This window comes from Embiotoca jacksoni, unplaced genomic scaffold (genome assembly GCF_022577435.1).
Source record: "Embiotoca jacksoni isolate LCO1_2020_lvr unplaced genomic scaffold, fEmbJac1.0.p SCAF_3, whole genome shotgun sequence".
NCBI classification, from domain to species: Eukaryota; Metazoa; Chordata; class Actinopteri; family Embiotocidae; genus Embiotoca; species Embiotoca jacksoni.
In genome coordinates, this window is record NW_027185381.1 from 14,822,231 (window position 1) to 14,838,422 (window position 16,192).

Consider the following 16,192-nt stretch of genomic DNA (forward strand, 5'->3'; position numbering starts at 1 on the left):
ATGTCCGTAACCCTAAAGGGGAATTTGACCTTTCCTGGCTTACAGGAATATGGTTCATCATTTTGGATCACAGCATTTTTTTCTGCTTCCTTCAGAACTACATCTGAAAGTAAAGGGAAGAGGGACTCTAACTGTCGAATTTCATAATTTAGTATTTTTTGTCTGTGTGGTTGCAATACAATTAATCAGCTCTTACTTTTGAATTGTGAAAGTAGGTGAAGATTTCTCAGAACATGTGGTGTGTTCTTATATCACAGCAAAGAGGCTCAGCTTTCTGGTAACATATCATTTCACCTCCATCTCTCCATGACATCAGCTCCCACCTACACGCATCCAGCGCTGGGGGCCTGGGTGCTGTGTGGACATGTCAGGACTCTGATTGCATCTCAAGCACATGCTAGTTTGGGTTTGCACTGCAAACACAGAGGTACATGAACTTCAAGGGTCCTTTTTTATCTTTAAAATGCAGTTCTTCACTAACTAGTGAGAACAAATTGACATTAAAATGTCATGACCTGTGGTAGAGTTTTTTTCTGAAATGTTTGTCTTTTTGTTTAAACATTTTCCAAAGTTAAGCAACTTAAACCTTCTGCACAATGATTAACGATTAGTGATATAGAATATCTGCCCGTATACCTGCAGCCAAGCACATTGACCTCTGTCATCTGATAGTTTGCTAATCCCCTTATTATGCTTGTCTGGTTAAATAGAACAGTCAGTCAGCCATTAAATCATCCAGCCCAGGGATTAATGTGGGGTCCATCATTTTGCTCTGTCCAAAGCTGTGTATAGTGTGACTTCAAGGGGAAATGCAAAAGGGCACAGGGGAAAATGTGAAGTGAAAACATGTCAAATTAGACCTACGCTGAGCAATGCTAGCTTGACAAATTTGCTCTTGATTGCCTGCATTAGCATTGTGTATAGGCTGATACTCTTGAGTGACAGGAGCTCATCTGCCCCATATGGTTTACCAGATACGCTGCCCTCATAGGTCAAATTTGGTCGTCTAGGATGTTGGATGTCAATGATTGGAATTCAGCCCAAATATCAATGTGCTAAAGAATTCACGAGATGGCTTGAATGACTGGGATACCAAGGCTTAAGTGACTGCTTAAGACTTAGAAAGAGGAATGCGCTGCTTGGTATTGATCTTTACTAAGTGAGGTCACTTCATGTGGGGGGCAGCTGCCCACTCTCAGACCCCACATAAAGGGGACAGACTACCCCCACAAATATATTTTAATGTGGTCTGTATGCCAGGACAAAAAAGAGGATTTGACTTATTGATATCAACTTTTAAGGCATGTTGAGGATTGTAGCCAGAGATGAGAAGCAAATGAACCAGTACAACCACAGGTATATGAAAGCTGACTTTCCATATTGTTTTTGGCTCAGGATAATTTGTTCACCATTTATGTACTCATGAACTTGATTAGAGAATAGTAGACAGGCAGTCTTGGTATTGTTAACAGCCTTTTAATTTTCCTGAATGCAATCTGCATCCTTCAAAATATGTCTTGAGTATAGTGTGTCTATAAAGGAACAGCAGTCTGCAATTAATGACTTGATAAAAGTTGTGAACACACAAAGAGTGCAAATCTCACTTTATTCCTTCTTGTCTCCTAAGGCACAATTGGTGTTTGCTTGAGTTTGGGGCATCATAAATCATTACTTTGCACTGAATTAGCAGCTCTCACAGTTGTCATTTTGAATAGTCTCTACAATAAATGATTGAACATGGACATGCTTATACCTGCTTGGGTGAACACATGATTCCCTGGGCTATCATTGATCCGTGCTTGTGATTTTCATAAACAGTAAAAAAAAAAAAAAAAAAAAAAAAAAAAAACCTGACAGCTGCTCTGGAAGTGTTTCGTTTTCCCCCAAATCATCTGTGGAAATCTGCTTTTAAATATACACTATTGTGTTTTATTATTCAACATCTTGTTCAAAAACTTCTACAAAAGGTTTACATGGTTTTAGGTGGAAGTCACATCATTTAAACCGCTGTCCACTTTCAGGGTGTGTGAGATCATTGTTCATGCTGAAATTATTAGTTCATTCTACTTGTCATTTGAAAGTTATTGGATTACATTTGGCAAAAAAAAAAAAATGCTATTTTAGAGCTATATTATTTCTCTTTATAGAAATCACTGAAAACAAGATGTGTGAGATTTGTGAAAGCAGCGACTCTAGTTCAACCTGCAAGTATTACGATGTACTTGAGTACAAGTTTGGTTCAAGGCTGGTCTGCGGTCATGTGGAGAAGTGGACACTCTGAGCCTTTTATCGGTCTTACACAGTGATGGATGTGTGCAGCTCTTTGCCCAATGGCCTATAGCCTGAGCTCCTGTTTAAGCCTCTAAGCTACTGGAATGCGTGCAGCTTCTTTCTGCGGACTTGAAGGGAGGACAGCCACGTCGCTTTGTTTACAGCCTTTCATGGATGCCACACCAGCCTAATCAATTTCAGAGATGACAAAAATGTCAATGCATTGTTGCTGATTGAATGGTCCATGAATTTACGTGGTCAGCAAATATTGATGCAGCACGTTATTTGTTTTTTTCAGTTTAATTGTCCACAAACTTGACTTAACTGTTATAAAATATTCTAAATTTATGGTTCACTTTTAAATGTGTTTATAGTCTTTCCGAACAATCTCGTGGGATGTAATATCATTAAAAAAATGGGGATAACTTTGCACATTTCTTTTCAGGGAGGCATTGATAGTGTGCATTGGGTTGCACGAATGAAAAGAGAAAAGGAGAACTGGAAAGAGAAGTATAGTGCAGTGAATTTCCCTCACCTTTGCACAGTGTGTGTGTGTGTGTGTGTGTGTGTGTGTGTGTGTGTGTGTGTGTGTGTGTGTGTGTGTGTGTGTGTTTGTGTGTGTTGGAAAGTTACAGATAACTTTCCAATGTCAGAAAGGTGTGGGGTTTACAACACCATCCAACATGCAGCTTGGACAGAGTATAAAACCTGCTTCATTGAGAGTAATTTCCCTGTAACTTATTAATATTTATCTTTAAAGAACAAGCTCAGCATACTTTAGCTGTGTATCATAGACTAACAAACCAAGTTAGTGGAGGTAAACCAGAACAAGAAAGATGCAGCACCTCAGGTTGATGCGGGTTATCACATTCACTCTATCAAGGTCGACACATCTCTCCTGCAATAGCAGACAGAATTTTATTGCAAACAAGTAGAGACATTTTGAATGGGACTGAGTGTTTCAACAGGCCTGACCTACTTACAGCAGCCAGGGCTGAAACAGTTCCTTACCTGTGTCTGGCAGCAGCCATGAACCATCATAAAAACCCAGGCACTAGATATCTTAAACAGTGCACTGAACTGTATAATACTGTATATTTGTATTTCTATCATAAAACAGTCAATGATGGACTTGTTACTGGACTGGACTCCCCTGCTCACATTTTCTGTAGCTGATAGAGATCTATCAACCTACCTTAGCTCACAGTAGAAGACCTGTACATAAAGGAACATCTCTCTAATCCTATATTGCAGCATGAACACCATTGAGATAGTTAAATTTCCTTATGAGTATTGCGTCAGCTGCGAAGTAAGAGAAACATCACCTGCATCATCATTTTTACAATATCTGGACTAATTATCATACAAGTAATCGTGTTATTGGTCGATTGATTAAAGTGTTCAAAATGCTATTCAATGAGAGATCTAGTTAATGAACAGGTGATGCCTCACTGTGGTATTTCTAGATAGCATCAAGAATCATCTCGTTCAGCAGCACCTCGCCCTATGCTGTGCCAGCGCTCCCTTTTACACAGGTGTCGATTCAGCTTTGTGACGACAGTAGTTTCCGGCTTAATGGTGGAAAACGATGCCCCTTTACTCCGTGTTCGTACCTTCTATACAGAAGTGCAAGGCGAAGTAATGTTGCAACATTCCCAGTTAAGGCTGTAGGTGATCCCTTTCCCAGCAAAGGGTGTGACAAAAGTAAAACAGAGTGTAGAAGAGAAATAGGCCATTTCAGCAGGATCAACAGTGCAGGCTCCTTCATGGAAGTGGATCAGCTTACACTAGGTTTTTGAAAGCTGAAAAGAGTGCAGAGAAAGAAAAGTACAAACTTCTGACAATTTCTTCCTCAGAATTTATTAATTAAATTTAAGCCAGGTTTATGCCCTGTCTAATATGTTTTAACAGGGGGGATTTGGCTAAAGTGCTGGGATATACAGGACACAAAGCCAAGACAGCCAAATGGCTTTCACACATAGGTAAAGATCTCATTGAATCTTTTATTTGTGGGGTGAAATTCGTCACTCATACAAATATTAGTATAGAAATTAGAGTTTGAAAAGGAGACCAGCAGCAGGAAAAGGTGTCTCTGTCCTATGATTTGCTTCTCTTCGTCCTTGCCCTTCTCAGTATTGATGCACTTTTCTGTCTGCCTTGGAGCCCCTGCTGCTCTTCTTTCACCCACTTCGGAGTTGATAGTGATAGCAGGCCTGGCGACAGACCGAGCTCCGCTACTTTACATTTCATCAGCAAGCTGCTTCTGCTGGCACATCTGTTATGGAAATTCGTGGAAAGGGGAAATGGAATGAAATGGAATATCATTTCATATATTTTCACTTCTGAGACAGGGTTGATTTAAGCACTTGTATAGGTTTCAAAGACAGAGGTGATGAAATATGCTCATCCACTTTCACAGCCATATATTACATTAATCTATCAATGTGTTCTTAGTTCCTGATAGCTTCAAATTTGGGAGGTTTTAGGAATTCAGCACTTGTGATAAAATTCACAATTTCTGACCGTGTGTCACAAGCCCCAGAGGGAAAGCAAGCTTGATGAATTAAAATTCCCTGAACCTTAAGTTCAAAATGTCCCCTATCTCTGTTCAATAGTTTAATAAGATTTTAATTAGGCAATTAAAAGTCTTTGGAATAGCATATGGTCATAATTACTGCTGTATGGTTCACTCAGGGATGAATGAGCCATTAATTATTCTTAGCTGGGTCTGGGGATTGGACTTAAAATGGGTCGAGCTGGAAAGAGGGGGTATTTCTTTTGACATCATAGTCACCTAATCAGAAATGCAGACTTCTGAATTCACATTAACTATGGAGCAGGGGTGGGTTGTACAAGCTATCCCGGAATCCATGACAAAGTTTCTGCATGAAGTCCTTTGCTACTTGTAGATAGCTACTTTTAAATTAGTCACTCATTATACCAGGTTTCACCATTAACACTTAAGAAATGTCCAAAATATTTGTAGCGTTGCTCAATCGAAAACAACCAGTTACATAAACAGGAAGTCTCTGTAGCACACGATTTCCAAATAGCACAGTTTTCTGGGATAGATAGTCTATTAAATATAACTGCCAATTGATTTAACACATCCTCAATTGAAATGACAGAATAGATCTATTTGCAATGACTTTGAAAATAAAAAATGAACATTTTTAGCACCCTTTATAGGACCTACATGTCCTGATGCCGAAACGACAGAATAGCTCACCTGCCAAAAGGGCTTTTTTTTTTTAAACACATGACAGTATGAGCAACAAGCATACCGGACCTTTGTTGTCATGGTAACAACAGTAAACACGTAGTTAACATTATGAAATGGTCACAGTTTGGTTCGATTTGGATTAAATGATGAGGCCCCATAGGGTACCTCAGATGCGGGACAAACAAAGCATGTTATGTCAAAATATACATCTACACGTCAATAACCTCTATCTGTTACCATAACAGTCCATCCGTTTGTCAAACCACCCACTCCCACTCAGCAACTTTGGTACCTAAAGAAGCAAATTAAGAGGTGGAGAATAAGGGTTAAAGGTTAAAGGAACAAATGAACAGTCATCGACGGATCTTCAAGGAAGCATTGAACGCGACAAAGCATCGGGCACGATGTTGTCAGAACCTTTTATGACGAATGTCAAGGTTAAAAGGCTGGAGAAAGACACCACCGCATTAGACGAAAACAAAGAAGGATATGACAAAATGTGATTAGACAATTCCTTCTTCTGAACCTCACACAAATGATCCAACAAATGTCCAAGTTACTCAGGGATTCTGAATTTTTGAGTCCGCCTGCATTAAACAGTCATCTGGGGCATTTACTGGCTCTTCATTACATTCCTCCACCAAATTTAGAGAAGATGCTGCACCCACAGGAGCCACCAGGGCCACTGGCTTTATTTCCCCTGCAGATTTCACCACACTGGAACAAGAAAAATAAGGTTTGAGCATATTCACATGGCATATTTGCGTGGGCCTACATTGACCCGGAGTGGAAATCAGATCAAATCTGAGACCTTTCAAAGAACAGAGTAGTGGCCTGAAAACCTTGCCTGAAAAGAAGAACCTACCACTGCGAGGAGTGCTAAGACCTGATCACCTATGTTAAAAACATGCACCTCAGCTCTGCGATCATACAACGGCTTCATTTTCCGTTGAGAATTTTCTAGATTTATTTTTGCTATTTTACATGCCTCATAAACATATTTTTAACACATTAACAAAGTGGGGAAGACTTCTTCCAGTCAGCCTGTAACACAGCTAAAGGACCAAAAACAGTATGACCAAAGACAAGTTCATTTGGACTAAAACCAGTGCTCTCTTGTGTTGCCTCACGAGTCGCTAGCATTAGCCAGGGCAACCCTTCCTCCCAGTCATGACCCAGCTCAGTGCATTAGGAGTGAAAAAGAGACATAAGAGTCTGATGGAACCTCTCTAGAGCTCCCTGGCTTTCTGGATGGTAAGCTGTTGATTTGACATGTTTGATTCGAAGTTCTTTGAGTATATTTGCTAACATTCATGAAGTAAGATTTGTTCCCTGATCGCTTTGGATGACCTTGGGAATGCCAAAGACAGACATGAACTGGGTTAAGGCTTTTATAATAGATTTGGTGGTTATGTTACACAAGGGGTAGGCAGAAGGATATCTGGTAGTTTGACACATTACAGTGAAAGGATAAATACTACCAGATTTTGATTTGGGCATTCAAGTAGCAAATGTTCAAAAGGTTGACCCACAGTTGGAATAGAACGCAGAGGAGCAGGTTTAATAGACTGATTTGGCTTCACCTTCATCTGACAAGTGTGACAGGTTTTGATGACTTGCAACTTCAGGCTTGATAAATTGGCCCAGACTTAAGTCATTCCCCAGAATGACTCGTACACCATCAACTGGTAGAGCAGGCCTCACACCCAGGGCGATGTCCCCTTCAACCAGATCAGAAAAAAGAACAACCTTGTGCAAGGAAACAGGTAACGCAGTCAAACCCATACCTCTAACCAACACAAAGTCTCTAGTTTCAGATTCAGAGGAAAATGGCAACACTTATGACAAGATAAGAGTTCAAAGCTCCAGTGTCTTTTAAAATCTCGACAGGAATTTTTTTTTTTTTTTTTTCAAACCCTTCCCTGGTAAGGATACAAACCCGCTAGTGACATATAGCTTTTAACTTGGATCAACTTCATTGGTCATCCCAGCTTTCCTCAGAGGAATAAAGAGGCTCAGCAGACAAGAACATATGAGCAACTGCACGACTGTTTGCTGTCCTGGCTCCTAAATGGTGGAATGAGCTCCCCAATGACATCAGGACAGCAGAAAGTCTATACATCTTCCGCCACAAACTAAAAACACACCTCTTCTGACTTGACCTTGAATAGGTAGCACTTTAGTAGCGCTTGAAATGGCACTTACTTTTAGCACTTTGAAGTTTGGCTTTCATGAAGAAAATTGTACTTTCTTGATTCTTGTTGTTCTGGGTTTGTACCCTCATGGTTGAAATGCACTTATTGTAAGTCGCTTTGGATAAAAGCGTCAGCTAAATGAAATGCAATGTAATGTAACTATCTCAGATGATTTTTTGTGCTGTTGAACTGCAACAATAGCCTTAGCCTTCTCACCAAAACATGCTGAAGCCAAAAGGGCTACAAGTTTTACAGGGCGGTTACCTGGATGGGCCTTATGTTTTGATTTCAAGACTGGACAGTCAGATTTCCAGTGACCTTTTCCTAAGCAATAATTACAGGTCTGACCTGAATCCAACTCGCTACCTAACCTGAAAGAGGGAGACTCACTCCTCTGAGCACCACCAATTGCACCATCTCTGTGTCCAAAGTCACTCTGTACTGTATCAGTCAATGCGTATTCATCTCCTATGACAGCTGCTGCAGTTAAAAGTTGAGGATTTCTCTCACTCAAATAGATAGCCATGCGCTCAGGAAGAATTTCCTTAAATTAGGCTACAGCTACAAAATACCCCAAAACAATTACAGACCATGTCTCCTTACTCACCATTGGAGGCCATGCCTGAGGAGTTACATAACCTTTAGCTGTATGCTAAGCACTAGCAACTATCAAAATACCTAAACAGAGATCCTTTAAAGCTACGGACGAGCCCCCATTTGTCACAACCCAGCTCAAGGCTGGACAACAAATGGGAGACTCCACACCTCTTACAACTGCCACTCCTACAAAAACGAATTTAAAACTTAGTTTACTCCATTATTACACAGCATTTTCTCAAGTTTTTCTCAAGTTTCAACTCATATGCAGTGCATACATTTGATATTGCTTTTTTATACTTTTGTTGAAACAGATCATTATCTGAGTAAGGTTAGTTTTGTCAGTAGCACTAGCTTTTTCAGTTAGTTAAGCAACAGTTTGGCCAGGCTGTTACTGGGTGTAATACTTTAATGACAACTCATCTCTACCTGAGCACTAGTTTGCAGAGTGCAACTCCTTTTAAGTGCTTGGGAAAGAATCTCACTTGGCTCCAAGACAATATTTTTTTAAAGGAACTACATAATTAGTTATTCAGACATTATGCTGGGAGTAATGCAAAAATACCCACAAGTTCTCAATTATGATCGGTCACGAATCACTGAGTCAATACTTGAGCTTCGTGATAAAAGGGCTGTCACTTCTTACTCATACACAGGTATCTTTAGATCTGGACAAGTAGTTGCACAATAACGTGAGAAGACAGTAGGACCAGTGCAGAAGCGTGTCAACACTGTACACCCACTTGCCTGGCGAATCAGCAACTCTGTCCATATCTGCAGCAGGCTCCTCCTTTAAAGCCTCTCCTGACAGATGATATCCTCCAGGTCTCACATCTGCTCCGTCACACATCTGCAAGTCTTTCAGCGGCGTGGAGGTGTTGAGGGGGCAGGTTGAAGGCCACATGTGGGAGCAGGTGACCTGGGTTATCTGAGGGTGTGACGTTGGTGGCCAATATGTGCATATGTACAGGTGGCTTTTTGAGATGACAGGCATGCCAAGAGGTCATATTTATCAGTCAACAATTTTCCAGTCAACAGACTGCGTTAGGAATCCAGGGAGCCTTGACCCCCCTACTAAAGCTGAATAGCAAATGTTAATAGTGGTGCCACCTGTTTCAGCCATATACACAAATGCTGCTATTTATAACACAGTCCTATAAGTAGTGCTGTCATTTGACCAACTGTCACAGAGTAATATTCAGAGATAGTTTTACTATATACCAGAAGCTTTACTACAGGAAATGACTGGCAGAGTGCTGGGTTTGGTTAAATATAAAACTTACTTCCTTATTTGTGACACACTTTACTGTAAAGGGTTTTGACATTGACAGAAAGATCATGTTAAAATTGTTGTACTGTAATATGATTACTTTTCATATTGTAAAATTCATGTTGCATCACAGGTTGACCTTCAACTGTAGCTTCACAGAGTACCATAGCGGAAGTTTTGTTCTGCTCACAGCCACATGTTAATGAATCAATCCTTTTCTTGTAACAAATTCACACCCAGTTCCCAGCAGAACTTCTTACTGCTTGATTCAGTGTCCTCCTCCTCTCACAGGCTAATTATTTTTACCCCACAAACTGTTGAACTGTTGGTATCACTGATTAATATGATGGGCTGGTGAGCTGAAACTTATGCGCCAATAGTCGAATACTAACATCCACCAGTTTCTGCTGTGGAAATCTTAAGTTTTGTTGAAAAATATTAAGATTATAAAAAAAAGAGAGAAATAAATAAACTTATTTTGATTTAAACATGACAATTTGTTGTATTATTTATCCTAATGTAAAAGCCCCTATTAAACATGAATTAAAGCTAAGGCAGGAAAAGACTGAGAAAAAATAATACATTTTTAACAAGCCAAACCTGTATGTCAGTCTTAAAATCTTGTGCTTTATTTTATTTGTCTATTTAGTTGTTTGATTATTGTGGTTATCCGTCAGTTCTCAGTCAATAAACAATGAAATCATTGATCAATGAAACTACTTCAAACTGAGTTCATTAAATAATAAAGAAAGTAAAGCAACATTGCTAATTCCTTTGTCAAACGTATGCGCACAGATCAATTTAATTGCCGTGCATTATTTGCTAGGCTAATATGCATACTGCATATATAGATAATTCACTTTCATTTACTCGGAACCAGAAAGAATTGTAATTTCCCCTAAATGAAATGACTATTTCAAGCTGATGAGGCTGATGTGCTGCTGGAAGGAGTATAGAAAGAAAGAAAGAAAGAAAGAAAGAAAGAAAGAAAGAAAGAAAGAAAGAAAGAAAGAAAGAAAGGATTTAAGAGGAGATCATAGACAGGGAGAGATGGAAGAGTATCATCCACAGCCAGAACACACTATCACGTCTGTGTAGGGAGTGAAAGGGATGATTCAGTTTATGCATCATGCAGGAGAGAGCAGTGAAGTGCAGAGTTGCATATAGATTTCTGTGCTGTCAGAGGGGCCCTTGTTCTCGCACTCACGCCGAGTCAAACTCTCCCTACGTGCCTCGGTCGGATTCATGCGGGCCTCTTTTTCTAGCTGTCTCACAAACCCAGAATTAATGTTGTCTCCACAGCTTGGCGGTCAAGTAGCGTCTCACTTTCACTTGTTCCACACAAAGGACGCTAATGATGCTTATGGTCGCCCTCCTCGTCCATTACATGGCATCATGCAGGCTACTGGTGGGGGGCATTGTCCAAAAACTTCAGACACTCGGCGAGCCTGGTGTTTTAAAGCAGAAGCCTTCCATAACCTTGTCTGCTTTTGTCATCAGCATCATTTACAGTCACAGTCCTGCTGCTTAAGGCCGAAATCTTTTGGTGTCCAAGCACTTTATTATTTTTCCTTTCGTAGCTCTTACAAATCTGGATTGCACACTGGTGAAAAGTGAAATGATTTTGATCTGAATTTTTACCTAAGAAATACTCCTTTTTGTCCTTTGCCTCTTTGAATATTGTTCCATTCCTCGACAGTATCCTTGACTACGTTGGCAGTCTTCTTTTCTTTTTCAAGTGTTGTGTGTGCCAATGCTGCTGTAGAAATAGACGTCTTCGTGTCTTGTTCTCTGGCCTCTGTCAAGGCCTTCCTGCCCATCTCAGATTTGGAGATGTCTGTGTTTGTAACAAGCATCAGACTGCTTATTGACTAAAAGTCAAGATCCCCTTGATAGAAACCAGGAATAGCTTTACTCGCTGCCTTTTGCTATTGATTGCCATACCTCACATGAAACTGGATCTCCTGTTGGTTGCATTTAATGAGGAGCTCCCCGTGGCAACTGTAATGGAGCATTTGTAGTTGTAACAGGGATGTCTATATTGAGTTTCCCTTCACGTCTCACTACATTCAGTTAATCAGCATCTCTGTATTGCCCCACAATTACATTACCAGTGTAATATTTGAGTTGTGGCTTTGTTCTTATGCTTTCTCAAGAAGTGTTGTCGACATTGTGGATAAAGGAGTTAGCCAGTATCAACACTTAAATGGAAAAAAACAGCTACGAATGAAATTGCAATCATCTTTATTGATTTAAGGAGAACTGCGCAGCCAGCTTATGCAAATATTTTACCCGTTTTCTTTGGCTTTGGACAGTTTTATCGCCATAAATGTTTCATTGAAACTGAGAGAACTGAGCCCGAACTAAAGCCTTCTGTGATCTGTGGGAATCAAAGTCTTTCACAGTTTGAGTGGTTATAATGTATACACACCATTTCTCACTTCTCAGTAATGAAACTTAAGTTAATCCGAGGAAAACTGCGGGACAGGAGCTTCTGTAATTCTTGTAATATGAGCTGTTATCTGGGCGTCACACCTTTTCATTGTCTGGAAGCTTTAACAAAGATTTCCAAGAAATCTCTGCATTCGTTTTATTCCAGTGCAGTGGACAAAAGAGCAGCTATGTGTGGTTCAGATATGGAGATTATGACTCTGGGAGTCCAAGGTTGTTTGTTTGGAGCTGACACTGTCAAATTAAACTGACCTTAGGATTGTGTGCAGACAGACATGCCCTGCATTGAAGGTAATCCATGTAGTATCCTGTTAATGATCACTACAGTGGTGACACTGGCTTACTTGTATGAAAAGAAACCGAAAGCAATATTATAACCTCAGAACTGCTTGAGACTCACCGTTGGAGAAAGTAAGACTTTTACTTTGTTTTCTTATAAATTGTGGCGTAATTGTTGCGTAGTCAGTTTTTTTTATTTTGTTAAGTAAAACACAGCTATGACACTGGCTTACTTGTATGAAAAGAAACCGAAAGCAATATTATAACCTCAGAACTGCTTGAGACTCACCGTTGGAGAAAGTAAGACTTTTACTTTGTTTTCTTATAAATTGTGGCGTAATTGTTGCGTAGTCAGTTTTTTTGTTTTGTTAAGTAAAACACAGCTATGAACTAAACATTGTCAAAGGTTAGGAAAGATATTGTGTGGAGCAGGGTGTTTTTTTTTTTTTTTTTTAATCTATTGGCACTGCAGGGTGTTACCCAGTTAATGATACTCAGTATAACCAGTGAAATGGTATCCATGCTGTATCAGACCTCTCATACAGGTTTGCACAATTCAAAGTGCTTTATAAATGACTGACAAGCTGACAATGGTTCTAAGACAGTACAAGTACAAACAGAATAGCAATATGAGACTAATATACAGGAAAATATAACTAATAAATACACAACAAAATATTAAAAAAGATAAAATGGGAAAAGAAAAGATTTTCAAAAGGAAACAAAGATTGTACCAAACACCCATGTTCATCACTGATCAATTTACTGATAGTGTTACAAACTAGTGAAAAACAACAGTTTTCCAAGATATGATCCTCAAATTCTTGAATCTTCTTGAATTATCTGACCTGTTGTCCAGAACACTACTCTATGCATAGCAATGAAAGGCAGCACATCACAATTAAGAAGTTGGAACCAGTAATTATTTGGCATTTTGCTTGAAAAATGGCTTGTATTTTTTAATTAAGGGATCATCAGAATAGTTTCACCAAAATTTTCTGACAGTTTGTTGATTGTTTTCAGTTGTGTAAGGACCCATATAAGCTTGTTATGTTGCTTATAAAACACTTATTTGACTGTTGTTCCTTCGTCTTCATAGATCTCAGCTGAGACCCTGCGGTGTCGTGTCCGCATGGAGGCTGATCGGTGGAGGCTTTCGCTGTTGCTCTGAGGTCACGGATCGTCTTTTCAAACCAGCATCATCATCGTCTGCAGCCCCGAAGGAGCGCCCTGACTTCACAGCAGTGCAATAGGCCGTCCATTCAAGGAGCCTGGAGCTGCAGGGAGAAAGACATAGGAAAGGAAAATAAACACGGGTTAAAAAAGACACTCTTCATGAATTCCCCACAAACCTAAAAGGCAAATACTGCAAGTTGGCTGGAGTCCTGAGCAGGCATGTGGACAATGAGTATGGGTTGGCTCTGTCTCACAGCCTACACTGTCCTTCTTGTTGGTTGCTTTCACACAGCTGTCATGGAAAATGATGTCACTCCACGCCTCACCTTCTCCTTCCGTAAGTTTCACAACTTCTTCACCATAGAATAACCATGACATTGCCGTAATTACCACAATTGAGTGGGATGTGTTTTTGTCCCAAGCTCTCCTGGTATTATGTATGCCTCACTCTACCACTTAAAAGTTTGGTTGCAGACTCAGCAGGCCACGATTTCTCAGGGAAGAAGGAATGGGTGAGCTTTGGAGGTGCCTGAGGCTTCAGCAGGGCTTTTGTCAGATCCTTTTGCATGAACAGCACCACATGGACATGTGTCAATAAGTCAAAAAGGACAGCACAGTTACTTTCTTTTCTCTAGCTGTTGCACACTAGCCTAGCTCTGCCAGACTGTCGCTCACAGCTTCAGTTTTCTTCGCCGTGATTATAGTCTGGAAACCGTCTTCACATTAATGTTTGCTCAGCCACTCTGTAGTTGCAGTGGTGGTAGAGTTTTGGCGATTATGGTAGTCAATGCTGATTGGTTGAAGGCTACTCAAATTGTTTAAAAATCAACCCGAGGTCTACACCCAGTTGGATGCAACGACTGGAAAAATGTCCTGATGGAGCGTGGCCATACATTCAGGCAGCACATTTAGGGCTGGTAATACCAGGCTGGCTGCTCACAGCTAGATTTGATTATTTATTATTTAGTTTAGACTATACTTATATTTTGCGCTCTTACATCCTCCCTAAAGAGCTTATTATGCAATTCCGAGTGGTGTCCCTATTCATTAACTCTGTCCACTGAAAAAAAACAATATGCTACATGTGTCCATTGTAATAGCTTAAAGGATTTAGGTGGGTGAAATGCTTGTTGTCTATATCATAATAATGATTTAAATTCCATGTAAATCCATGCTGTGAATGGCAGCTCCATCAGGGTGGCTCTGTCGAGTACCTACAGGTCAGACATAATTACAAAATGAACAGACCTATTGTGTTGCTACTTACTGTGGGCAGTCAACATAGTCTCACAAGGACTGAGAGTTATTGCTCTTTATATAATCTGTATTCTTTCTGTGTTTGCTTGCAGAATAACTTTAATCTTAGAAACATAACAAATATGCCTGTCACATTTCATCCTTAAATATGATGAAGTTATAGCCATGCTGTTTTTTGTGCAAGATTGGTTATGCTCCTTTCATAGATAATGCCATGGTCACCAGCACTAAGTAGTGATTTTATCATCTCTGATCAAATTATTCAAACAGTATACCAATGCACTTTGGATTTGACAAGTTGGATTTAAACAGTTATTGTGCCATGGAAAATTAAACAAAATGATGGATTATGGGATCAGTGGAGGCTTTCAGTGATTGAACTACAGTTTGTGACTCATGTTCAGGCATCATTAGAGTCATGTCAGGGAAGAATGTGTTGATAGATCTCTATTAGTTATCTATTATAGACATGGACTCAATTTCCAGTATGGGAGCTAGTTTTGAGCCAGGCAAGCTTTAAAACAGGTGAGCCATGTTGCCTGTCTGAGCTTGTATGTGCCCACGTAAAGGACCTCTATACCAACAGGTAATGTCTCTCACCTCTCAGGCTCGGCAAAGCCCACAGCTCGGCCCTGGCGTAGCGTTTCACGACAACACACACCATCAATCACACTGAAAAGACACTGCTTCACACGTTTCCCCATTGTGATGAAAAGATTTGCTTTTAGGGCGTGAAGCCACAGTTAAACTACACCATAAAACATGCAAAACCCACATCAGAAGTCAGCTGTATATATGCTATGCATTCAGTATAGCTGAAGCTAATCAAGAAAGGTTATCATCTCTCTCTCTTGTGTCTATTTTAGTAATGTTATTGGAGCTACCCAGACTAATTCCCATTCATCAGCTTGTTCTATTAAAAGACTTGTGTTGCCATAACTTTAACCACATTGATAAGCTCTGACCTTTCCATGAGGGGTCATGCAGGAAATATCGTAGTTTTAACAACAGCGGTAGTTACGATCCCCCATAAAACTTAACAAGGAGTAATTTTTATCAGCTCCTTTGACATAATTAGACATGGTTAAGGACCTATAGTCACTTTGAATTTACTACAGGCTTATGCAGCAACTCTGACAAAGATTTGATGTTGTTTTTAAAAGCCCTGTTTTTAGGTTTTGGATTGTGACGTAAGGCAAAGAACAAGTTTCAGCCAGCTGATGAGGGTTTACAGAGCCTGCTGATAGAAGTTGTCTTGCTGCAGTAATGTCGGTTCTGCTACACTGACATTTTCCAGCCTCCCGCAGAAAGGCTTTGTCACATTGTGTTTACAGTATCAAAGCAGAATGCAGAGCTGCAGGCCCCAGGGACCTGAACTTTATACAGCAGAAGCTGCCTGGTCTCGTCATGGTTTCTGGTCCTCTCTGTCCTATCTGGTTGCCAGTTAGCTTGACGGCTTGCATGCTTAAACCT

At 40.1% G+C, this 16,192-nt stretch overlaps 1 protein-coding gene across 1 annotated transcript in view; it reads left to right on the forward strand.

Annotated features, from left to right (window-relative positions):
• sema4ba (sema domain, immunoglobulin domain (Ig), transmembrane domain (TM) and short cytoplasmic domain, (semaphorin) 4Ba) overlaps positions 1 to 16,192 on the forward strand; it is a 51,756-nt gene that overhangs the window by 15,468 nt on the left and 20,096 nt on the right. The window contains exon 2 of the mRNA XM_069162982.1: positions 13,386 to 13,799. Within this exon, the coding sequence (XP_069019083.1) occupies positions 13,682 to 13,799 (118 nt within the window). The 5' untranslated portion in view covers positions 13,386 to 13,681. The remainder of the gene's footprint in view (positions 1 to 13,385; positions 13,800 to 16,192) is intronic.